General features: G+C 38.2%; 1 protein-coding gene across 2 annotated transcripts in view; it reads left to right on the forward strand.

Annotated features, from left to right (window-relative positions):
- Positions 1-3,232: 3,232 nt before the first annotated feature.
- ADAM23 (ADAM metallopeptidase domain 23) overlaps positions 3,233-25,869 on the forward strand; it is a gene marked incomplete at its 5' end in the record, with an annotated part of 66,894 nt that continues 44,257 nt past the window's right edge. For both annotated transcript variants that reach the window (XM_084209014.1, XM_084209013.1), the window contains 5 exons: positions 3,233-3,386; positions 4,439-4,665; positions 13,464-13,540; positions 23,159-23,222; positions 25,275-25,357. In XM_084209014.1, coding sequence (XP_084065140.1) covers positions 3,233-3,386; positions 4,439-4,665; positions 13,464-13,540; positions 23,159-23,222; positions 25,275-25,357 — 605 coding nt within the window. The remainder of the gene's footprint in view (positions 3,387-4,438; positions 4,666-13,463; positions 13,541-23,158; positions 23,223-25,274; positions 25,358-25,869) is intronic.

A 25,869-nucleotide genomic window follows, 5' to 3' on the forward strand; every position in this document is an offset into this window, starting at 1 on the left:
AAATCTAGAAATTATCTTCTAGTAAGATATTGTCTTATTGTGCTCACTCAGAAAGATCAGTATTATTTATGCTTTGTAAGGAACAAGTTCTTTAAACCCATATTTTACATAGAGATTTTCCCAGGACAGACAAGTGATATGGTGGCTTTTTTCAGGTGACATCAGAAAAGGCATTTGATTGTGTTGGAAGTTTGTTATCTTTTTGGCTGGATTAACAGTGTCTGGACCAACATCTTCCACCTGAGTATCAGTATGAACAGCCAAGATTATAATCAGCAGTTTTGCATCTGAAGCCTTTTTTATTTGAATTGTGACACTATGAAATTTCATACTGTGCGCTCACTGCACCCACCCTGAAAAAGGAGGAAGGAATTGGAAAGCTCTGGGCAATCATCTGAAGTTGTGATGTAAAGTCTATTTAACACCCTGATGGAAAGTTAGTGTATATCTTGCATGGTACACATTTGCTCCCCAGCCAGTCTTGAAGCTTCAGCTGTCAGCTGTGCGCTTCTGACTTAGATGTTTCAATTCCTTTCACTGGATACAGATGCTGCAATAATCCATGCTTCTGGTGTTTTGTTTTCAGACATCTGCAGTGCAATATATCTGGGATTATTTCATAGCATCTTTCAAAGTTGAAAGCAAGTTCAAAAAAAAAAAAACCACCAAACAAAAAGCAGCTGTCATTTGTAGTAGGACACTTCATCTTGAGCTGATTATGCTCTGTGAACTGCATATGACCAGCTGAAGGTTTCTAGCAGGTTTATGGGGCACAGCTTGAGTTAGATGTCCATCAGGACTTTGGAGAGTAAGCATGCATGCTTTAGATGGTTCTTCAGGTGATTATTTCTGCAGGAGGCTTGTACATGAGTTAAAAGAACTTCATAAAATCTCTGCCCTAGACCACCTTTGTACAAAAAGAAAATAATTTTCTACCCTCAAAATCTGGCTGGCTAATTCAGGACCTAACAGTTTCAGAGAGCAGGTGTTTCCAGCATTCATTGTTGCTAGACTTGTTTCTTGTGTGTGATGAAAGTTTCTGGATTTTTTTTTAAATTGCATGGTCATTCTACTCTTTTTCTCTTTGCTAGTAAAATATTTTTTTTAATTGTATTTATCTTAGATTTGAATGCACTGACATAAATGATCCTTTGCTCTGTTTATATGTTTATGGGGAGAAACATGAGCTGCTGTTGTTTGAAATATTCTAGTGATATCTAATGATGAGGAACAACTGGGATGGGTGGGCTGCATGGAAAATGCCTGGAAATGTGAGATTTAAGGAAGACCATTTTATGTAGAAAATAGGTATAGCTTTCTCATTAGACCTAGACAACAGTGAAATCCTAAGGCACATTTTAAATTTTTTTACCCCTGGCAATATCATGGATCTGTCTTTTCAAAGTGTTTGTATGCTGCTACACACTTAAGATTTTGAATTTCCACAAGCAGCATCTATTTAACCAGCATGAGAATTCAGATTAAATTGTTTAAAAAACTAATAACACTACTGTTATAAAGTAGTCTGCATGGTAATGATCTGTAAAACTGCTTATACTTTCTAAATTAACAATGATAATGAAGTCAGGCTGGAATGTAGAGAAAATTAAGTGAAACAGAACTCTACCTATCTTTCTGGAAATCCATGTGGTATACAGACTTAGCTTAGAAGGTATAAACTGACAAATAAAAAGCTATATCCAGACCAAAAAAGAAAAACAACAAAGGAAACATCTTTATTTCCTCAGCAGCAAGACTTGCACCAAAATAAAGCATATCTGTTCTTGGGTATTAGAAGTCTGCTGGGCAAAATGTTTGCTAAGAAATCCATATCTAAACTTGTCTCTGAACTCAGGTTTTCTGACTCCTGAAGTCACAGTATGAATACAAAACAGATTCATCTTCTCATATCTCTTTGAAGTTATTTTTATCTTTGCAACTATTCTTCCTCTTGGTGGTTCACCCCAGGCATGCTGGACTGGAATTATGAGAGGTACTCTTCACTGCACAGAAATGCACCAGTCCTTGTGTTTGTGGTCCAGACTGCCTGCTGCTGAACACAGCACCGCAGAGTGGATTTATACCAGGTCAGAATCTGACCATGCACCCCCCTGCAGTCCTCCTCTTGGTTTATTGTACACATATCCATTTTCTCTGTAATGTCTGTGCACTTTTTTTGGTAGCATTTGGTTCTCACCTCCACCGCCCTTCATTGCAGGGGTTAGTTATCCGCAGTGAGTGAGGATGAGCGGGACCCAGGGACCAAGAGAAGGCCGGGGGGACGAAAGGAACAGAGCTGTTAGCTGGAGGCGTTGGGAGGGAGGACGGGGGGAGCCCGAGGCTCCGCACAACACGTGGAGCAGGGGCTGCTCATGCATCCCTCTGCAGTAGCTGGGGACTGCCTGCTCTGAAATGCCTCAACTTGCAGCGCTGCCCGGGGCGCGAAGAGCGGCCTGCCCTGCTCTCAGGAGAGCAGAGCTGCCCCTGCTGCTGTTCAGTGTCTCCGGAGACTCCACCGAACTTTGCTCAGGGCTGATGCATTTCAAAGTTATTTCACCCTGCGTGAAAGTTCTTTAAAACAGTTCCTAAACCCAGCTGTGCCCACGTCAGGGGAGAGGTCTGTGCGCTACGCCTCAGGCAGTCGCGCACCCTCTCCCAGCTGCCGCTTCAGCCCGTTCGGCCGCGCTCCGCCGCGGCCGCGGGACCCCGGCCCGGAGAGGCTCTGGGCGCAGCTGGCGGCGGTCACCCCGCCAGCAGGCAGCCCTTCACTCTCGGCTGTACAGCGGCACAGGGGCAGCGGCACCCGCGACCGGCGGGGCGGTGCCGGGAGAGCCGTGCCCGGCCGGTGCCCGCGGGCAGCACATCGGACAGCGGCCGCTGCCCCGCCCGGCCCGCCCCGAGCGCGCGTGCGCGGGGCCGCGCGGCCGGGGGCGGGCGCGGAAGGTGCGCGCGCGCCGCCGCCCGCCCGCGCTGGCGCTGAGGTGTCGAGGCGGTGCCGGTGTGTCCCTCACGGCAGCGGCAGGAGCCGCACGGGCGGTGCCGCTGCGGGGACCCGCCCGCCCCCGCGCTGAGGTGCCGCTGTGTCCCTCACGGCGGCGGCGGCGGCAGGAGCCGCACGGGCGGTGCCGCTGCGGGGACCCGCCCGCGCCGCTCCGCCCGCGCCCCCCGGCCACAGCCCGCCGGCCGTGAGGGCTGTGCCGCGCTGCCCCCCCGCCCCGGGGCGCTATGAGCCATGAAGCCGCCCGGCAGCAACTCCCTGCGGCAGCCTGGCTGCGGCGGCCGCCGCCGCCCCGCGCTCCTGCCGCTCCTCGGCCGCCTCGTCTCGCTGCTCCTGCTCCTCCGCGGCTCCTCCTGCCCCCGGGCCAGCGCGGCTGCAGCGGCCGCCGGTGGGTATGGCGGGGGTGCGGGTGCCTGAGGTGTCTGCGGCCCCCCGGTAGCCGTCGCCTGCGATAAACCCTGGCAACATGCATTTCCCTTCAAGCATTCCTTCCTCCCTTCCCGCTCCCAGCTTTGTGTACGTGTCTGTGTCAGCGTGTGTAAACCCGGGGCTCAGTTAAGATTTCGTTGGCTTGCTTGCTTTCACAAAAGAGAGGTACGTGCGGTACCGGTGCTGCAGTGTGTTGGGTAGGGATGCTGTGTGTGGAAAAGCGCCCGTGAGGTATGCGACACAAAAAGCTCCGGTGGGCTTTGGATGTGTCACGGTGCATGTGGACGGCGATCCGCTAATTTGTCTGCTTGGGGTTGGATTTTGCGTGTGTGCTTTGTTGTTTATTTGCTCTTGGTTGCATATAGATGACATGTGGAATGCTCTGAAGGCAGTCTGTGCATCATGTTATTACTGTTGGTACATTGCCATTACCTTGTAATATTGTTATGTTGTTACATCGCGTTGATTGACTGTCTTGAAATTTTAATGACGAAAGAGACAGGATTTCTTTTCAAAAGCTGCTACTAAAGAAAAGGGCTCTTGTCAAAGTTAAAAGAAGTAGAAATCAATTCCCTTTACGTAATAGGAAGTTTAGCATTCAGTGCACATGGACTCTGAATTCAGTGTATGTTAGCAACACTGGGAGTATTCTTAGCTTTTTTGTAGATTTTTTTTTTTTGTGAATTTAGCTGTGCAAGAGGAGGTAGGGGGTAACTACATATCCATTAAGTTGAGGGTTTTTTCCTCCTGAAGGTTGAGAGGTATTAAAATATTTATAATCTATGACTGCATATGAAAATGTAGATTAATGCAATGAAATAAATAATGTTCTTTCTGCAACCATTTTATGTGTACAAAATGAATCAAATATAACTCAGTGAGTAAGCTATCTTTTTGTTTGCTTGAGTGATTAGTAAAATGTTAGAAAACTACAAGCAAATATGTAGCTTTTTCATGGAAATAAACACATTCTGCCATGGAATTTATGGCTGGCATATCTTTCTTCCACAGGCCTGCACTGGAATGAAACAGCAAGCGGTGTAGAGGAAGTACTGGCAGATGAAGAGAGTACATTTCAACAGAGTAACAGCAGTAACAGTAAAAATAACAGCTACAGCAATGCAATCCAGAAAGAAATCACACTGCCTTCAAGACTAATCTATTACATCAACAGAGACTCTGAGACCCCTTACCATATCCTGGATACCAGGGCAAGGCACCAGCAGAAACATGACAAGGTAGGGTAAAAAGAGGCTCATCTGCAGAATTTTCAAAACAATGCTATGTGATGTGAAACTGTGTTTGTTTTGATCTGTATATATTGAAGACTTAATGGTGGTCCCTACAACAATTTTTAGGAATTAAGGGAGTACATGTAATTAAACAAGAATGTAATTTCCCTTGTGTTAACTTAAAGATAATTATGTTGAATTTCAGAATGGTTCAGAAACTGAACTGTAGATAAAGCAAATGAGAATTAGGTGAAGCTGACTTGACTAATCAGCATAGATTCTGGTGTCTTCACTTTCGGTACACAACCATCAACAAAATGTTTCTTCCAAAATAGCTCTAGACTGCAGAAGTACCTGCATAGGGAACTTCTTTGGAATCCTAAACTTGCAGCATGAGTTACTTAGCTTTGAGTGTGCCTTGCACTACCTAATAAATGCAGCATTCATTTCCTGCCACTGCATGGCCAGTGAAGACCACTGTAAATGTTACCATTTTTTTGTCAAACAGTACCTGCATTCTTCATTTTTAGTGGCAAGATCTAATATTACATTTTCCATGGATACAGCTAGTAAATAGTATGGGGTTTTTTTCCCCCTGAAATTATATGGAATTAAACATACCTTGGTTTTGGGAATAACTTTATAAAGAAATAAACCTGTCTAAACTATATCACTTAGTACCCTTAAAATTAATTTCATCCTATTTTTATAAATCTTTATTTAAAAAATTAATTTCTTCCTACAGGGTAAAAGGTAAAGTGAAGGTAGAGATGGTTTGAATATAAAGAGGTATGGAAGAGAGAACAAAGCAAATCAGTGTGTATGATATTACTGAAGGACTTAGCTATAATGGAGTTCCTACCTACTGAATAGCATTTCTCTTGAAATTTTAGACAGTGAATTTAATACATGTTATATGTCCTTATGTTGATATGGATTATGTGCCATTTCAGATGTGGAACTAATAAGAAGGCACTGAATAATCTTTGAAAAAAAAGTTGAGGTACCCCTATAATTTTTATGTTTTAATAGGAAGAAAGGTTGCTTCCTAGCTTATTGAACATGGATACTGGTGTGTGCCTTTGGATGCATCTCAATACATGAATATGTTATGGTTGGAGCAGAAAAGCTTTTTGTTGGAAACTGGAGCTACTTAAGAGAACACTACATTCAGAACTCCACTCTTTTAAATACACTTAAAACAGTAAGGTCTTGCTGTTCCCCTCTTGGGAAGAGAGGGATTTAAAAGTGCTTGCAGACTTGCTTTTGGGAATAATGCTTCTTCCATGTTGCTGTATGTTGTTTTGAAATCCATTGGGGACAATGTCCACCAATCTTTATGCTTACCCAGCACTGCCCACGAGAACGTTGCTGTTCCTTCCTGTGCCCTACCTTGTATTCTACACATTGGAATAAAGCTCTGCAGAAATCAGTGCTGACAGAATTGGTATTGATTTCCTTGGGCATGCTTGCTGCTGACTATTGTGTAAAGTGGATCTTCTTTCTACTCAACTGTGTCCCTTTTAAGCACAGGGAATGCTTATGCTGCAGTTTTTCCTACAGAAAGGTTCCTCAGTCCTGGGCCTTCATGGAGAGTGACATTATGTTGGCATGAAATTTCAATTGTTTTATATTTATTGTTTATATTTGATTGAAGGAAAGAGTTGATTATGTTCGTTGTCTGGATGGATTTTTATATGTCTTGCTTCCAGGTCATTGTACCTGACACCTTCACCCCCAGCTTGCATCTTGTGCATTTCCTTGCATGAAGTAATTCTTTGCCTTTTCATCTACTTTACAACAGCTAAAATATTTGTTATTATATTATTTTCTTCTCTTTAAGATTTGCTATAATCTTCTCTCTAGAGCAATAATTGGGGACGGGGGGGGAAATCTGGAAGGTGTAAAAGGAAAACAACCCAAACAACAACCCATAAACAAAACAATGCAGTTGATTGTGAAAGTTACCAGGGGTTGGCTTTGACTTAGTGGGGGATTCTTTTCAATACTGGCTTTTACTCTTCCCAAAATTAAAAGAAAGGCTATATGGTAATAAATCCTACCTGTGAGATTTTGACGTCTCTTATTGGTAATAAAAAGAAGTAGCTGGGTAAATAACTACTAAATAACAAAATATAGTTAGGTAAAGAAAGACACCTGTATTTAGGATTTTTTTTATTACTGTGAAAAAAGTTAAGACAGCTTTCTGTATGTATAGAGTGGAAAATGTTGAGGAAAAAAGGCTTTTGTTGTTCTTTTACTGTTCTTGGGACTATACATTTTAGCCTGTATTTTCTTGTCAACGTTAATATGCCACTTATAGGCATATGATGTGGAAACAGTCCTTAACTACTGTTAATATTCAGTAGACTCCTTTATGTGGAACTTCTCTACAGTGGTCAGAATAATGTAATATGGCCTGTTTGTGAGATTAGGCCTGAATGCCTCAGAAATGCTGAGTCACTATAAGGAGAGGGTAAGACTAGAAGAAATAGTGTGCATGTGGGAAGAAAGAGGTTGGAGAAATACAATTATGTGAAATTATTTAAAATATTTTTTTTTTAAATCACTTCCCAGAAGTAAGATCTGCAATGTTCTTTGTGAAATGTTGGTAGAAATTAAACACTCGAGAGAAAACCTTGTAGCAGAGAATAAAAAGACATAAATAAGAAGTTATTTTCTTAGCAATGATTTTTCTCTATCCCCTTTCGGTGAAACGTCATCATATTGAGAAAGTGTTTGTGATCAAGACCCTCTTGCATTCATTCTTCTTGGAAAAAGCTTTTTATCACTGCTAAATGAAAGAAATGTTCACCATAGTTTTGACAAAGTGATCTATCTCCAAGGGGGCTGAGTTCCAGTATATTCTTTATTTTAGCTTTGTGCTCTTAAAACTAATTTTAAATACTTGATGCTTGAAAACTCAATTCTATATACCTGTTTCCTCATAGTCAAATTAAGGCTAGCTGGTTTTGAGTTCTTCTGAAGTTATTTTTAGTGCAAACTGCTCAAAAATGAGCATCTATTTATAAAAACACACTGAAGAAGCTCGCAGGAATCCATAAAATTGATGAAGAGGTCTGAGTCACCTGTGTTCTGTCTTTTTAAGCTTCTGCAGGTGGAGGTAGTATTTTGAAGGAACTGTTAATCTCTTTATTGAACTGGATGACTGCTTTGGTTCATTTTCACAGGCTACATACACAAGATTTTTAGGAGCTAGCAGGAAGACTGCATTGGGCAGAACTTGTCAGAAAAGGCTAGGAGCAAGTCCTTACACTGGCCAGCAGAAGGAAAAATCCTGCAATGCAAGGTGTTTGAACAAAATAGGATTGCTGGAGAAACACAGCCCAGGGCAACCTTAGCAAATTTTGAGTGAAAAATAACTAAAAATGGATTCATGGAGGCTGACTATATCTGCTGGAGAGTTTCTGAATCAGAAGTTTTCAGGAGCTGTAAAGAACCCATCTCTTCATGCATAATTATAAGCTGTTAATGTGATTTTGGGAAGGAGAGAGGTGTTAGGAAAACTGTTTTGCAAATCCTGAAGAGAAAAAAGTAAGCAAGGGTGTTTTTGACTGTGAAGATGTTCCCCCTTCCCCAAAAAACTTTGATTTATTTTGAGCTATTTTTCATGGGGTGGAACTCCAGGTGTTTCTGATCAGGTCAGCTGTTTGTCATTTACATAAAGAAAATACTCCTGCCAGGTGAATGCAATAATTTTTGCTATGTTGCCTTGCTTTAAAGGTTGAGATACAGTGCTGTCTCAGTTCTCTATGTAATTTTAGCATGCAGCATATGAAAGTTGAGCAGGAAAGCATCCTTAAGATAAAGAAAAGCAATTCTTTTCCGTTTAAAAGGAAGCAGTATTGAGAAAAAAAAGCAGGTATTTTTTTGTTGTTGAAGAATCTTTGTGGTGTTTTAGCTGGCTTTGTCTTTTCTTTCTTTTTCCCTGGTCTTTCTGTGGTGCAGCTTCAGTTTGCACTACTTGTAAATAGAAGATTGTGTGTACTTTTTATTTTTTTCTGTTCTGTACCGAATTTATATTAATGCAAAAGGCTTATCTTGACTCTGTGTCTTCAGTAGCAAATAGCAGGAGGATTGAAATTGGTCTTCCTGTCTTTGGTTTCGGGAGTAGGAGATTTTCCTTATGCCATCTTCAACTAGATCTAGAGCTTTTTTTCTTAGCTGAAATACAGGTAATATTACTTCTACAACTTCTTAAATCCTTTTTCAAAAAAAAAGTTATTTCTGGGTTCTCTCGTGAGCTTCACACAATAACCTACAAAAGGTTTCATTTCCTAAGCGTTAGGTAGCACAATGCTTGTACTTGTTATGCCTTATTTCAAAATAGAAATAAATTAAGTTTATGGATTTTCTAGCATTTGTGGGAAGGTGGATACTGCAGGAAGGCAACCCAAGATAGGATGCACTACTTTGTGGTCTTCCAAAAAAATCCTCAAGGGGGATATGGCTTTGGAAGCCAGTGTTACTACAGAAGGGTATCTAAGTATTGTCACGTTGGGAGGGAATAGTGAGTTCTGGTCCCTGGGGTTTAGATACACAGCGGTAGGTTCGCTTCCACTTGTCTTTTTTCACATGTCCATGACCTTTCTTTCAAAGACCAGTCTTCAAGGCTTGGGGTTCAACTGCATTGAAATAACTCCTCTATTTTTCAAGTCCAGAGACAAATCATCAACAAGAGGTTTTCTGAAATTCTGTATGTTTTAAACATCAGTTTTCATGTGCTGCTGGGACATTTATGTATTTTGTTTCAATATGAAATGCTTTATTTCCAGGGAGTAGTGGAAGGTTGTTTTGGTACTGGTGCCATGCAGTGGAATGTAACCAAATGCTAGAAGAGGGAATGGTGTCTTTATGGGGTCTGAGGATAGGCCAACAAGCTGAAAGCAGGATTAGGAGCTGATATGTACTAAGTCGCATTGACTTGTGATAAAACTAAGGCTATTATTAGAATGGAGGTCTAGAGAATAAAAGCTGTTTTGATGGTGTAAAATCCATCTAAATCTGGCTTACATTTCTTTTTCCATAATGAGAGTGATGAAACCTCTTGCTCAGCTTCTAAACTCAGAGAGGTAGCTTTTGGCCATTATTTTAGTCAGCAGAATTGTATGAAAAAATAGATTTCTAAAAGCAATGAGCTTGTCATTTGGAGATTGTATCTGCACGAATACAGCAAAAGACTCATAGCCACCATTAGTCAGTTAAATAAGGCTGTTACTTTTGTTTAAGGCTTGTGATGGAACTTAGGGTTTTTGAAGGGATAACACATTATTGCATTGGGCATAGTTTTACTGTGAAAAAAGTTAAAATAATGTTGTAGTTAATTTTTGGTGATGATGATTGTAAATTTCCTGAAAGTCTGAAAAAAGTGAATTATATTGAAACATACTGTAACCTAATGACTGATTTGAAAGAAACTGGAATTCTTTATACATACGGATTTTTAGCTTGGAAAAACCCCTGAGAGCTACTACTTTGCATAAGCAGCTATAGCACTCTTAGAATGTCCCTAGTATGAGGAATCTCTTATTACAATGACTATACCAGTAATTTGAGCTTCCAGAACAGGGAAAAAAAAAACACTTTTTTTTTTCTAAAATTTGGGTATGAGGACAGGAAGAATTTGAGAGACTCAGACCTTTCTTCAACTCACAAACTCACATCGCTATACATCATCAGTAAGTCTTTGTGGAAGAAAAACTTCATAAAATTTTGGAGCTTTGCCATTGGAATAGGCTATAGCTGTCAAAGCAGGAACCTCTGCAGAGGTTTTTAGATGATAAGCAAACACAGACAAAGGAACTTGGTCTCCTCTTTATGTAAATAAAGAATACTTATGCAGGTGTGAGCATTTGCATGTGTGCAAGCCGTACAAGAGGATGATGTTTATTATTTTTCCTGCAAAAAATATATATTCTTCAAAATATGTGCTGATCAACATTATATTCTTGTTTGAATTTATATTTCTATGCTAATGAGAAGAACACTATATTTCAGATTATACTTCAGGTATTTGTATTACACAGTAGCTGATGAAAGAATACAGTGAAATTATAAGGTAGATAACAGAATTGCAGATACTTTTCTGAAATATTTCCTCCCATCATTGTGGTACATGATGCTTGTAATGCTTAAAACACCTGGTGATAATTCACTGGTAGCTTTCTATGCTAACTTATTGCATGAAAATAATGTTTCAGGATTGGATATTTAGTATTGTTACCTTCAGCTGGTTTATGGCTTTTGGGAGTGGTTATCTATTGTTAAACTGGTTTAAGAGAATTTGAATTTTCTGTAGCAGTGTATTGATTGCATTTACCTGAATTCAAAACAGTGCTTTTGCTAAACTCCAGGGATGTTAAATCTTTTTGTGACCCGTGGTTTCAGCTGAGTTTGGTGGAGAGCATGCTCTGCTCTAGGTCATCAAATTAGTGTCAGCTGCTTTGCAGCAGTTGCTTTTGTGTACAGGCTGCATCTGCTAGTGAGTCACACTAATAGATAGCAAGTAGTGTTTTTATACACAGAAGTAGTTGTTTTCAGAAATAGCAACGTTGCTATATGTGATTCTACAAGAGTAAGGGGTTTTATGATATTGCAGGCCAAGAATAAAAATTACTTTTAATAATTTGAAATTGCAGAAAGATAAAGAATACATGGTTCATGGCTTAGAAACTTGAAGGGTGAGACACAGATATCATTGAATAGTCTTGGTTGGACAACAGAAAGCTGTAGCAGGTCAGACTAGTCATCCATCTAGCTGTCACTGAAATCAGTAGCTGATGCCTAGGGAGAGATTTGTCATGTTTCAGAATGATCTTAATGGAATAGTTCATGCTTTTTAGGTAAATGTTACATGTGGAGGAGATTCAAAGCAGTAGCTTGTGTAACCCTTAAGTGGAATCTTTATAACACAAGACTAATTTGCAGCCCTTTTCCTGTAACAAACTTTCATGCTTTAAAAACAAAACAAAACGTGTGTTTTGAAAACCTAATAAGGTTTTTGTCATGAACAGATGCTTTGAAAGCTCCTTGTGATACTTGTTCCTTTATTTCATTTGTAAAAAAAAAATTGGATTTGGGGTTGAAAAGCCTCTCCTACTGGGCATGTATTTAACCTGACATTCCCTTTTTTTTTTTTAATGTATATGCTGGCAGAGTCTGATCCTGCCACCTGTTTGTGCTCATACTTAAACTGTTTTCCTCTGCTGATTCAGAGCAGCTGTAAACTCAAATCTGCCAGGTTAGTGTTAGCAAATTGGTGAACTGGTGAGACAACAATATACATTTACCAAAAAGTAGAACTGAGATAAAGCTTAGTAGTGGTTTGCTTCTATATGATTTTAGATATCAGCTAAGAATCTTATTTTTTTAGTTCTCACTTAGAGTCATCGTATTTTTTTAATGAACAAAACCAGGCTTTAGCTAAGATTGTTTAATGGCATTAAAGGTATTTAAAATATTTGTACATTACTCTTATTTCTTAAAAAAGAAGCTTGACAGCAAAGCTCTGTGACCCTATTGAAAGGGAAATTATAATTCTGGCAGCAAAGAATGATAAAGTAATACAGGAAATGTCACAGCTGATTTTACGCACAATAGCAATTAAAAAAAATAATATTGAAGAATTTTCTGAAAGATTATTAATAAATTTGCTGAGAAGGAAGATTTAAATCAGTGCTGCTTTGTGTAGTGCTAGAATGGAAGAGAAACATCAAGAACTTCTCTTTTGTGGAGAAATTTCCAAAAGAGAACAGAACTGGGGGCCATAAAAGCTAACCTCCACACTATTTAAGTTATGCTGTAAACTAGCTAGAACTTGATATATTTTCTGTGACATACCTGAGGGTTAATTGTGGTGTTTAATAAAAAATAGGGGGGTTTTTGTCTTTTGACTAATGGGCTTAGTCATAATATTCCTGCTTTGTGTAATTATTTATACTGTATCAAATTAGTGTATAAGTAAGCATGATTTTGTTAGAATATTATCTGGAAAGATACTATGAAATTCAGATCTAATCTCTTCAACCCTGCTGGAATAGCTCTTCACAAAAAGAAATTCTTGGATCATCTATTATCATTTCCCTATTTTTCTAGAAAACAGATAAGCATGTTTTAAATGTCTTTGGCTACAGTTATTACAGTATAGAGAAAAATAAAGAATACAATTTATCAGACAAGAACTGAATATCCTGAAGTTAAACTTAACTCCATGTGCAAGACAAGCTAATGTTGATCTGTTGTGTGTTGACCAGCATCAGTATTCTTCATACTGATTAGCTACATTGCCAAGTACAAAGCCATTAATTGTGAAGGGATTACTTTGAAGGAGTTTTTCATAATATGTAATAGCAGCCTTGCCATGATTTTCATATTTGAAAGTGTGTATTACAAATGTTTTAATTATTTCAGCCTTTTAAAGGGAATGATTGCAATAACTAAATTAAAAGAACAGTATACTGTATTACTTATGCTTATGTTACACAGCCATCTGGTTATAGCAAAATATAGACATTTGTGTGAAACTTATTTATCTTTTTTTTTTTTCTTTACTTTTTGTGAGGGATGAGTGTGTATTTCAGAGTATGCTTTTCAGGTACCGTTTGCTTCCCTCTAAAAAGGAAGATCCTTTTCAATGAGAACTTGATACAAGGGCAAAAGTTTTCATATGCCCATGAGATTCATGAAAATAAGCATGTTTTCCATAACTTTGTTTTTCACAGTCACGTTTGTTTTGTATATAAAACTCAGTGAATATTTTGACAACTGTGTGTTTCTGTTTACAGGCTGTACATCTGGCCCAGGCAAGTTTCCAGATTGAGGCCTTTGGCTCAAAATTCATCCTTGACCTCACACTGAATAAGTAAGTGCATGATTTGAGGTTTCCTTCACTCCTGCTCTTATCATCTTATGGTACAAGGTCAGGGCATGTAATATTCCAAGATCTGTTGAAAAAAGATGCTGTTATCCAAGTCTGTTAATACAAAACAACATTTAACATTTTTATGTAAGATATGAGTAATGCTTGCTGACACCCATAAAGTAGATATCCTGAAAATTTTGTTGTTCATAGTAAAATAAATTGTGATAGATGGAGAAATTCCAGTACTGCTAGTGTTTGAAAATGTGCATTTTCTTGTCTTTTTTTTTTAACTAATTGATGAACTATCATGAGATGTTTTAGTTGCTCAAGTCAATGTGTAGAAATACTGTAAATACTTGTATGAGTAGCTCATCTTTAGTGATCTGGAAATCATGTTATTGTCACTACAGTCATGAAGTTCCTAATAAGATGGAACTCTTAATGGTGTGACTGCACTGAAAGGTGCAGCTAGAGTCTGTTTGCTGTAAGACAGACAATTTTACATAATTCTTTGGTCTAGAAGAACTGACTTGTAATAAAGGGCAGTGGTGGTTTAGTTGTGTATATCCCACGTGCTTTTATATCACTGCTGAAGGTGTGGAACTATGATTTTCTAAAAATTGTAATGACCTTTTTTTGGCTGCTGAAAGTTTAAGAATAAGGTAGAAGTATAAAATTCATACTAAGTACTGGACAGGTAAAATGTAATGCTCAAAAGTGCATTTGCCCCTACTATGTCCCTTGAGACTGAGCATGCTTAAAAAGGAGAAACAGATTTACAGAAACAATTGCATACTGATTTTAAAAAGAATTCCTCTGGTCTTGAGGTTCATATGAGGTCTTTTTTTGGTCTTAAACTGACATATAAGGTAAGTTTTGTTAGGGATAAAGACGCAAACTTAGTAAATCTAATAGCTTTTAAAAGCAGCAAGTTACGGCTTTGGAAAATTTGCAGAACTTATATTTGTGTATTTGGCTTCTTGGCTGCTAATATCAGATATTTTGCTGTAGAGGTGAGCTGGAAACAATTTGCTTCATCCATGCATAATTTTGAAGTTAAGTTGCTCTTGCATTTTTTTCTTTCAAAATATTATGTGAAGTCTTCAGTGTCCGGCAAAAGATGTATTAGTGTGAAGGCTGGGAATGTCATGCAATTGAAGAACAAGGAAAGCTTGAAGATAACTGGATGTTCTCTAGGCTCTGGAAAAATTGCAGTGTAATGCAAGACTGTGTTGTTTTATGAGGGTTGGACTGTGCATAGTAATTCCAATGAATAATCCTGACATATTTGTGAAGGGAGCCAGTATTTAGTGCCCTCTAAGCTACAGGGAATTCCCCTTCTTGGTCTGCTTTCCACTGCTCCTGTCTGCGCAACCAGCAAGTAGTGAGTGTGAGCACACATTCCCAAGATGGCAGGGTATGTAGGGTATGGCTGGTCACACAGTGACAAAGAAAAACCATTGTCTTTACTGGCACCGTGTAAACATGCTGACAGCACTTAGGAGAAGAAGAAAGCAGGTACATATATTTCCTCCATGGCTGATGAGAATTGCAAGTTTGCTGGTGAAATGTACTCGCCCTCTCCTTATTGACAGGCAGGGCAGCATTCACTGACACAAATGTTAACACAGGCTTTAAGTTCATTCAATATTGATGCCTAGGCTTGAAGTCTCTTATGTGGTCACTGTCTTAGGCCTTAATCTTTCCAGATACAGTTCTCCCTATAGTTGTTGACTGACTCTCAAGTTTCCTTGCAGATCACACCTATGCAGAATAGAGAGCAAGGCCACAAAGGGAATATTCCGAGTAGGACTTCACATAGGACAGAGAGCAGTGATCAGGTGCCAGGCTATGCTAAACAAGCCGACTGTCTTGCAGCTTACACAAGTGACTCCTTTTTCAGCCACCTCCTCTCTATTTTCCGACACGTTATGTCCTGATTCACCTCTTCTGCCCTTGGCACGTTCCCTGAATGTTCCATAAAAATGATTGCACATATCCACAAGTCTGGGCAGACATCCTGAGATAAGTTTGTTCTTTCCCAGGAGACAAATTATGTTGTTTACCACTTCTTATCTGTTCTAAATTTCTGGCTGAACCTCTTCGACCGTGCCCGAGTGGTTTCTTCCATGGCCTGTTGGTCGGTGGCCTAACAGAGACAATAATGAAGACCAGAACTCTTATCTCCTGTTCATTAGGATTTGGGGTTCGTTGCATTTCCTGTCTGAGTCTCATGGTGAATGGCTATTATCCAAGTAAAATCACAAGCCCATTGACATTCCCCATATCCTGGCAATGTTAGCCCTTGTCCAGTCCTGCTGTTTGTCCTTGCTTATTTTTAACAACGCTTCATAAGTAAATGTACAGATTTTTTCTAATTGTGGCTGCTTTCTCAGCAATCAAGAAATGCAGTGCCTATCACTTCAAAAAGAGAGAGGGAATGAACTTGCTGTGCACCTTGGCTGAAGAAGTTCTGCTCTTGTGATAGCAGGAGTCTTTTTACTGCCTATATATAAGGCACAGGGTGTTTGGATGCCTTACGGATATCCCTACTGCTTGCCTCTATATAGGTTTCCTCCTAGCTTCTTTAGTGGTTCTTGTCTCATAAACATTTGACTCTTTATCTGGTTCTGCTCTGGAAAATGACTTCAAAAACCTGTGCTAGTTTTTGACTGGATGTAATACGCTAAAACTGTAAGTCCTAAAACTTGTAACATAAATTGTAAATACCTGTAGACAATGATTTGGAAAAGACTCATTCTTGTGTTTCAGTTATTTTTATGTGTTCAGCAAAAAGCAGCATTTTGCTACTATGTTGGGTGGTAGTTGGCATACTGGTACTGCTAATGCCTAGTCAGAAGCAAAGTCAGAACAATTGGGAATACATTTGTATATGATGAATATATATTTGTATCAGTTGCTCTAAGGTGAGTTAATCACACCTACACTGTATGTGTTCTGTGCATTTTGGTTTTGTTCCTGTGGTTTTTTTGAATGTTCTGCGAGTAATTAAAATTAAAATTGAGGATGGTTGTTAAGTGCAAACAGGTTCTAGTTTTTGGTTTTCTTTACCACTGTTGGAAACTATGTGATTGCCTACCTTGTATGTTGCAGATGCTCTTTTTTTACAGCAAATACTATAGCTTGACAATTAAGTGAAGAAAATTGGATATTCAATTTCATTGATACCTGTTGAGATTTTTTTAAGAAGGAGAGGTGGCAATCTGAAACTTTATGGAGCTTGTTACTAGAAAATTTTACTTTTTTTCCATCTTGCCATGAAGCAATGGCACAAACAGCTTGAAAGAAATGTGAGCCCCTCAAACCCCTAAATCCAGTGGGCAGAGACAATTAATAAGTAAGATTTGTGTGGAGCTTGAAAGGGTAACCAACTTTGCAGATTCATCCAGTCTAAACCAGATGAAATATAATTTGTTATCCTAAGAGTGATTTTTGGTCGCTTTTTCTGGGAAAAAGATTCTGAGAAGGGGAGCTCACTTGAACTCCTTATAGCAAGGTGGGTTACTCTGAAATATTAGACGTCTTGCCCCTTGCTACACTCAATTGTTGGCCAGTTGCAGGCTCTCAGTGTGATGCTAGTTATGATGATGCATAATTGTAGATATGTTGATTATGGAAATGACTTGATGCAAAAAGTAATAGTTTTATAATCTGTAATGGATTAAATAATGTTTTTAGTTAACACTCTTAGTATGAAAATGGAAGATTGTAGTGTGGTAGTGGGGTAACAATCCCACTTGAAAAGTTAGACTAACAATTCCACTAAGATTGTCTGCCCAAACTCAATAAACTTCTTATGCAATGAGTAGCATGTAGCATTGTCATAGAACAAAATTTATATAAAAAAGCCTTTGTTCACTTATTTCAGTAAGTTCACTTTTGTCCTCAAATGGCAGTGTTGTAACATTGTATTTGGGTAATCAATGCTCCTAGTATATCTGACCAGTTTCTTATATTGCTGCATTATTTATACAAACAAATGTTTGCAAGGTGCTAGAAAATTAGTTTTTAATTATCTCATTTCCAGCATCATATAAAAACGCTTTTAACTTGCTGTTTTTCTGCTGAAAGGGAAGAGTTTTTGCAGGTAACTCTTAATCTCCTATTTAAAGGTAGCAGGCTTTATGTTCTGGTGTAGTAGTAAAACACATTAAAGAGCAGTACTACAAAAGGCAGTGAATTAAAAATGTCTACTTGCTGCTTTTTTAGTGAGGAGGGAAATTGGCTGCATTTTCCAGCAGTTTGCAGCCATGGCCTAGTTCCAGCCCCTAGATAAAAGTCTCCACCAGCATAGGGGGCTCAGGCTGTACTGGAACCTTCACCCAGTGGGACTGTGGTGGCTGAGACACATCCAAGAATAGGAAATTAGTTAATTGATATGGAAAGAAACAGAGGGAAAACACAAAGACAAAAATTTCTCTCACTTCCTATGGATAACTTGCCCCAAAATTTAGGATTTTGGGGAAGGGGAGGGAAAAAATCACGAAAACCAGTCTATATTTTTTAGCTTTTCCTTCTTTTCTCTGTAGAGGTCCATCCTTCCGGGAAACTCGGTTTCCAGGAAAATGGATTTCTTTTCCATGAAGATATCATAGAAAAAATATTTCACATCTTTGGCAGGAACTGAAAAAAAACAACCCCACTGCATTTGACCATAACGTGACTCAGCAATTTGAGACATTAAAATATGATGACTATGGTGGAAAGTTAGTTTCTTTTGTGAAGTGCAGCCAGCATAACAGAAAATTTTATCTATTGCTAAAACCTTATAATTGGTGTTTATTCTTTGTGGTGTATGTTTCTGCAGAACTGAATTAACTGGGGAATGATCCCAGAGGAGGTACAATGTTAGCCTAATTTAAAAAACAGTAGGGCAATAATGGAATTATTTAGGAAACTTCTTGATTCTTGGGTTTTTTTCATAATTCTTTTTAAAAATAAAATTTAATTCTTTTTAAAATTAAAATGGGAAAGCTAATCACAGTTTTTCAGATGGAAACTCTTGAGTATTTATGACATTTCTTAAATAAACAATAGAGAAATTTAATAAATTCACCTAAAAACAGTGAGTTCAACAAAGCTGGTGAATATAATTGAAACTGTTGATATAAACAAGGTTGTAGATGGGCATTGCATTAGATGATGGGGCCTTGATTGTCTTAAAACAATACTCTTTGCAAGGTCTCTTTGTTTTTCCCATCTTTAGGCTCTACTAAGCTATATCTGTCAAATGGACAAAAACATCTCATGGGTGTTCTCTTAAATAATTCAACTAAACTAGGTTGCTCAGACACTGGTACTGAGCTTGAAACATTTCAGAATAGTTAATAAAGTATTGCCTGGTAATAGATTAGATAAAGATAATTTAAGAAGTAGTTTAAGAAAGGTAATTCTTGCTGTTCTCTGACTTTCTGCAGGCTGTCTACTAGATTGCTGGAAGGTAATTTGCTTGCTTGTATATGATACCTTTTGGTAATTTCATAGCCTTTTCCTACCCAAATCAATTCTCTTCATCCGGATAGTTAGGTGCCAGCTGAGGTAAGCCACTTCTACTCTGCAGCTCTCCTGCTAATGAAAACATCAGCAGTGAAGTACATGCCAGGGAAGTGGATGTGAGTTCTTCAGAAAGCATCTGCTGCTCGGTTTAACAGCTGGTCTGTGCCTTCAAAGGCAGCAGCTACAGGGAATGGCATATCCCTTTGCTGCTTATGTTGCATTTCTCAGTGTAACTCAGAAGAGCCAAAGAGCAAGACAGCTCAATAAGAACAATTATCTGAGATAAACAAGGCAGGGGGGAAGGAACTATAGAAAAGGATACAGCTGATAAATTATTTTGTCATGAGTTCATTCAATATGTTGCAACTTTGTGTGTTCATTGCAAAGGATCATACTAATGTGCCACTACCTAAACAGACTTTTGTCTGATGTGATCATGACTGACACTCATTTCAGTTAAAGCTTGTGCTGTTTCTGGTGCTTGTCAGACTGAAAATCAAATTTGCCATGCTGAATGCATTTCTGCCCTAAGCAAGATGTGAACGGCTCAAAATGGATCAAAGGTGGCAAAACGCAGTCCAGTGTAAATGAGATACAAATGTATTTCATAAAATTCAGGTTTGACTTTCAGAGGTAAATTTAGGCATTCTGTAAGTGATAATGAAGGAAGAAGAGTTATTTTGTGCGGTGAAGACCCCTACTTTTTGCATGAGTTCTGTGCCTCATTCCTCAGGCATTTGCTCTTCTTCATGAGCTCTTAATCAGTGTATTCTAGGCCTTTCTTTTTGATGCCACTTACATAAAGAACCCTATCACACCTCCTGGTGAAATTACAGTGCTCCTCTGTGTATGTCTTTTGTGTAGGAAAAAATGTTTGAAAGTTATTTTGGTTAAGCATTCTTTTTTTTTTTTTCCCTTTAGTACTTTGTCTTTTGTCAGATTTGTCAGCATTAATAACAGGTAATAGTTTCATAGGGGAAATTTGCAGTAGCAGTTCTATGTATTTTTTTACATCTGTTGTTATTCCCAGAGTTTTAGCAAAATGTAGAACAAATTTCCTTACCTTCCTGTCTTTCTCAATGTTTGCAAGCAAGGTGTTCTTTTGCATATTTTGCTAGTGTAGACAGATACTTGAAATGAGACAGTGATACAAGGTACCTGACAAAAATCAGGTACTTGCCAAGGGGGAGGCATACAGTTTAAGGAACAGCTGACTGGTGTTTTATAATGGAATGTTCAAAATTCTTGCTGTCCTGAGGGAAATGTTAAGAGAAAAATGCCCTTGCATGACCTTGGTGGCTATGTGTGCCAAGCTTAAAAACATAATAATGACTAGAGGCTATGAGATAAACACTCCAGTCCAGCCTTGCAGGAGAAAGAATTTTGTGAAATCCAAAAGTCTTATAAAAGATTTTCCCACTCTCCCTTCTAGGTGGTGGATACTGTATTTTGCCAAAAGGGTGCTTCACAAATTAAAGTTGCATTTTGTTTATAGCATGGCATTTGGGAAGTATATCACAAACAGCAGGCCTTAATTCTCTTTGGAGGGAATTCGTTCAGCATGGAGAATTTCACTGATGTGCCTTGTGTCTGCAGATGCCAAAGGTCCATCTTGGGGCTGACTGGCACCAGCTCTGTTGGACATGGGGGAAGCTCCCAGCAGCTTCTCAGAGAGCCATTCCCATAGCCCCCCCCACTAACCAAAACCTTGCCACACAGACCCCATACATGTGGGAAAGTCAGAGATGAGAAAAGTGTAGAGTCTACTGGAAAACTGTCTCCATCCTTGCTTTGTACTTGTAGTATTTGTGTGTATACATGTAGGAGTTTTCCATCATAAGTATTCCACGTTGGATATCCTATCATGTGGGACATGGTATTTGGGCAAAACCCAACTGGGAATTCTTTGGCAGTTGGAGCTAATGAGAAGCTAAAGAATGGAAAAGGTTGGCAGATGAGGAACCAACTAGCTTACGACTGAAGCTCAACCAAAATCCAAGAAAAGAGTACTAAACTTTGGAAAGGTGCTGCAAAGGGTAGACTAAAGAAGTTTTGAGCAGCTCTTATGTCATACAGAATAGGATAAATCTGAGAGAAATGCTATAATTAAACTATAGTTAGTTGTGAGTCCGTACACATAGTGGGATATCACTTACTGCAAGTCTTATGAGATGCAAAAAGTACTTGATAGCATAGAAAGAAGTTCTGAGATCAGTCATATAAGAGTCATATTAAAAGAGGGCAAAAAAGAAGGTGTGAAACGGTGAGGTTGATTTGGCAACAGGTAGATAATTGCTGATCCAGGAATTAGTTTGAGGAAACCAAACAGTCTTTATGAATTGAAGCCGAAGCGTGTGTAAAAGTTGGAATCTGGTCGGGGCCATATCATGTTGAGCACAGTTCCTGTGTTTAATCATTCTTAGTAATTTTTTTAATACTTGTATTGCAATTACAGTTTTCAGTTTTCTTCCTTTAGTTAGCTATTTTAGCCTTGTCTGTACCATCCCCTCCTGGGAACAGTAGTCTTTATGCTTCATAACAAGTATGAAAAATGCAAAGGATAAAAGGACATTATCAACACTCTAAACTTGAATTGTTTTGTATATGTATGCCTTTTTAGAAGCTTCAATCCTGCCATGTTGAAGAAATAAATATTTGCAATGCAGTCAAGTATTTACACTATTTATACAACATTTTTATTTTCTGCAGAAAGTTTATAGCTTACTATGACACAAAGTTAAAATTAATTCATGCAACTGAATTTCTTTTTAAATCTGCACTTTAAAAGAATAGTTTTAATAATGCCTTCACAGTGATGTTTAAGGCAAATTATTAGACTTGAGTAATTATTCAGGGCTATTAGCATTGGTTTTGCAGGCCCAGAGTGTGCTGTGTCAGTTTCATGAGAAAGGACTTCTAAGAGAACCCCTGGTAACTGACTTCTGCAGGATGCTGTCTAATGCGTGTAGTGCCTGATAAATATGGCATGAAGAATTGATTTGAGGAGCCAGGAGTCCCAGAGTTGAAGTGTTATCAGGATTGCTAATAGCCTAATCTGAGTTTGAGATGCCCATTATCATAGGTTGTTTTTAGTCACGAATTCCCATCAGAGCTATTTTGCCACACCAGATTTCCATAATGGTGTTTCTTATTTGTAGTCATGATATTTTTGTTTTGATATATGTACCAGTATCAGACCTTTTAATGATTTTTCCAATTCTTTTTTTTAGTTGCAAGTGTACATTAGAGGCTTCAAAAATGCTAAGAATTCTGGATGACATTAAGCAAAATGCTTATCTTGCATATTTGGTGGGGCCAGTTAATCTCTTTAATTTCTTTGCTCTCCCTGGGCATTATGCTGCAACTCTGATTGTAACAGGGTGAGATGTGAATGGGGCACTGAGGTTATTGCAGGATGTGTACAGGCTGGCTAAGCTTAGTTTAAAAAAAACCAACAAAACTGTAAATTACACATTATGGAAAATTATTATGCTTCTGAAATTTTCTTCCCAGAGGTAGAAAGGAAATAGCAATGAGAAAGGTATCTGAAAATGAAAGTAAGGAAAAGGGTAGTATGGAGTGTGTTTTGGGTTCTGCATTGTGTGTTTTCTTTTAGGGAACGGTATTGCTTTTGGAAAAAAACCCATGTATTTGCAGCTTGTGAAAGTGATTATGCACTCCTGTTTTCATAACAATGGTGTAATTACTTGTTCAGCCTTACATACATTCTATTTACGCTTGAAGATAGAATGGAAAAGCTATTTGAAAATGGTGATGAACAAAAATACATATACTGTCAGCAAGGAAAGTTCTAAAGCCAAGGGGTATAATTTTGCATATTTAGAAGGCTGATAATCTAATTGTAAAGCTAAAATACAGGGGATTAGATTGTAGAATGAAATTGCCCCTTCTGTACTACACTCTCGCTTCCAGTGTGCCTTCAAACCATTTACTGAATACAAACTCCTTGATTTTTTTTTAACTAATGTACAAGGAAAATAAAAATGCATTGAAAATGCTAACAAACACCCTCAAATCTCCCCATAGCAATAAAAGGAGTACTCAGATTTTTCTCATCTTTATTTTTCCTTTCTTTGGCAGTGACTTGTTATCTTCCAATTATGTGGAGATCCACTATGAAGATGGAAAACCAAAATTTTCAAAGGTATTGTGTTCTTAAATTGTCATTCTGAGGGAACAATGCCAATAAAATGTTGAAAAAAAAGAGGGAGAAAAAATGTTTTGCAGGACTTATAAACTTCAGAAGTGTTTTTCGCACATAGAAGGTAACTGTGATCTCATTGTATATGGATATCTCAGTAATACAGGAGGAATTGTACAAAAAAGAAAAGCTGTGTTTTGGGGTGAGGAGTAGGCTTTTGTAGGTGGCAGTAGTGAAGATGATCCATTACTACATTTACATCATGTAAATATAGGAGGTGGAGGGGTTGAAGTCACCATCAGATTAGTCTTCATTAACTATTTATGTGTCCTTAGCACAAAGTGCAAGGAGAAAGAATAATGGTGATGTAAGACATTTAAACAAACTCAAAAGTCTTCCAGTGACTTTTGTTTGCAAGGATTATACAGTCGTGAAATAGAAAATGAAAGATTTAACTGAAACCCTAACCTCTGGAGTTATTACAAAATCAGCATATTGCTAGACATCCAATTAATTTTGTTTGTCAGACTAGCTCCCAAATTGAATTCAGTGCCATAAGTTATTGATCCAAAGCCAGATTGAAGTTCTGCAAGGTAGTTCAACCCTAAGGGAACCAGACCAGTCTTTTTGTTTGCTTGTAGTAACAAAATGAGGACTGGAAGGTTCCTACGAAGGTTATAAACTACATTTGCGCGGAATTACTTTTTTTTTTTGTATTTGGTAGAAATGCCAAAATATTTCTTGCAAACTTACTATGTATGAATTATATCTGTATTTGGAGTGGAGGGAAGCAAGCATTCTGGTTGTATTCATGTCTTCAAAAAGTCCAGACTGTGTTTGTCCAAGTATTAGGTGTCTGGTTTATTATTTTGCCCTTTCTGTAATCTCAAAATAATAAATGGCAGGTTAGGGCAGAATTAAACAACTCCATCACAATGTAATTACTGAGATATGCTGTTTTGTTTTCTTCCACTGAAGAAGAAAAACAGTTTCATGTTACATACAAAGGAGGATGTTCCATTAAGATTTGGTATTCTGCAGAATAGGCAAAAATGCTAAATGATGCAAGAAAACAATTCCCTCTGGCATTTAGACTGGCTCATGCAATTGTCAGCTGCAGCACTAGCATTGAGCACTGCGGTTGCTGAATCATGAATCTCACTGGAAAATTATATTAGAACTTCAGACTCAGCAAATGGGCTACCTTTGCATGCTGCAGTAACTTGATCCAAACTTCCTAGGGGATGTTTTCTGAATTGCTGTATTTAGAAGCGATAATAGAGCTCCTGAGGTCACGTTAATGTGTAAAAGGCTTCATTCTAGATAATAAAAAGACCCCAGAACCCCACACAATTGGTGTAGGAGATCAAATAAGGACTGTGTCCTGGTCCTTTGCAGTGTCTTGTAATACTTTTTATGCCCAAGTAAAAGGCTGTTTTGTTTCCTGATGTGGAGCTAAAGAAATGAGATTTCAATGAAAAGTACTGTATTTTCTAGAAAGAGGTAGTTAATTACAAAAATGGCTGAAGAGCAAACAGCAGTTTCTCTACTCAGGGGATCATCTTCAAAGAAAAAATCCTGAAAAGCTTTGTGTGAGAAACATAATCAAATTTAGCTGTTAAAAAGCATGTTTTATGCATTCTCACTGATGGGAGGGTAAACACAGAATGATTACTTTCTGTGAAGTACTTTGATTTAATTACATACAATAACCTGTAAGGAATTCCAGTTATAATCATTATATAAAGAATGGGTTTCATATGCATGTTGGAGTTCAGATGACATGGCACAAGAATTACAGATATTTTTATGATGAATAGTAGGTTTTTCAAACAATGGCTGAGAGACAACTATGCTTCAGGGTTTTTAATAAAATTTTTTGAGAATACTTTTTAGTTTACCTGAGCTTATTGCTGATAGACAGTAAAGACAATTATGTAAATGAGGTTAAGGTGTATTGTTACTGGTAGATTTTTCTGGCATTGGTTTTACACAAGAGACATGAAAATCGGGATAATTTTGTGTGTGTGTTTGTTTGTTTTTAAAAATTATTAGGGGGGAGAGCATTGTTACTACCATGGAAATATCAGAGGTGTGAAGGATTCCAAAGTTGCACTTTCAACTTGTAATGGACTTCAGTAAGTGCATGTTCTCATTTTTTTAAACAAGGCTATAACTATTTATTATTCTTTCATGTTGTCTCTTAATAGAGAAGGAACTGAAACACTACAGGCTCAAAGATTTTTTATGTTTTGAAATTTTTCTTATTATCATTGGAATTAGTGTTTTAATGCTGTCTCATAAAACCTTTGAATAAATAAGTGCAGGTAAGTATTTCCCCAGATGACTTATTATGGTAAAGGATAAAAAAGAATTATATTTTGGCAGTTTGTATGCTCAGTGTTTGTGTATGATTCTGTCATAGCAAAATGGATCTTTTTGTCAGATTGTACAAGGAAAGCATGCAGGATATTAGCATTAGTTCCTGCTAAGTGCAACTCAACTGTTGATTATATTTTGCGTGCTCATGGTGTGTCATAGGACTTTCTTTTTCCAAGGTCAAGTCTTTACCCCTTTTGGTATTTTATCATTGCATTGCCACTACATTTACTGTTAGTCCATTAAAATGTGCCAGATATCTTAATAATTC

This window comes from Fringilla coelebs (assembly GCF_963513975.1).
Source record: "Fringilla coelebs genome assembly, chromosome: 7".
In the NCBI taxonomy this organism is placed as follows: Eukaryota; Metazoa; Chordata; class Aves; order Passeriformes; family Fringillidae; genus Fringilla; species Fringilla coelebs.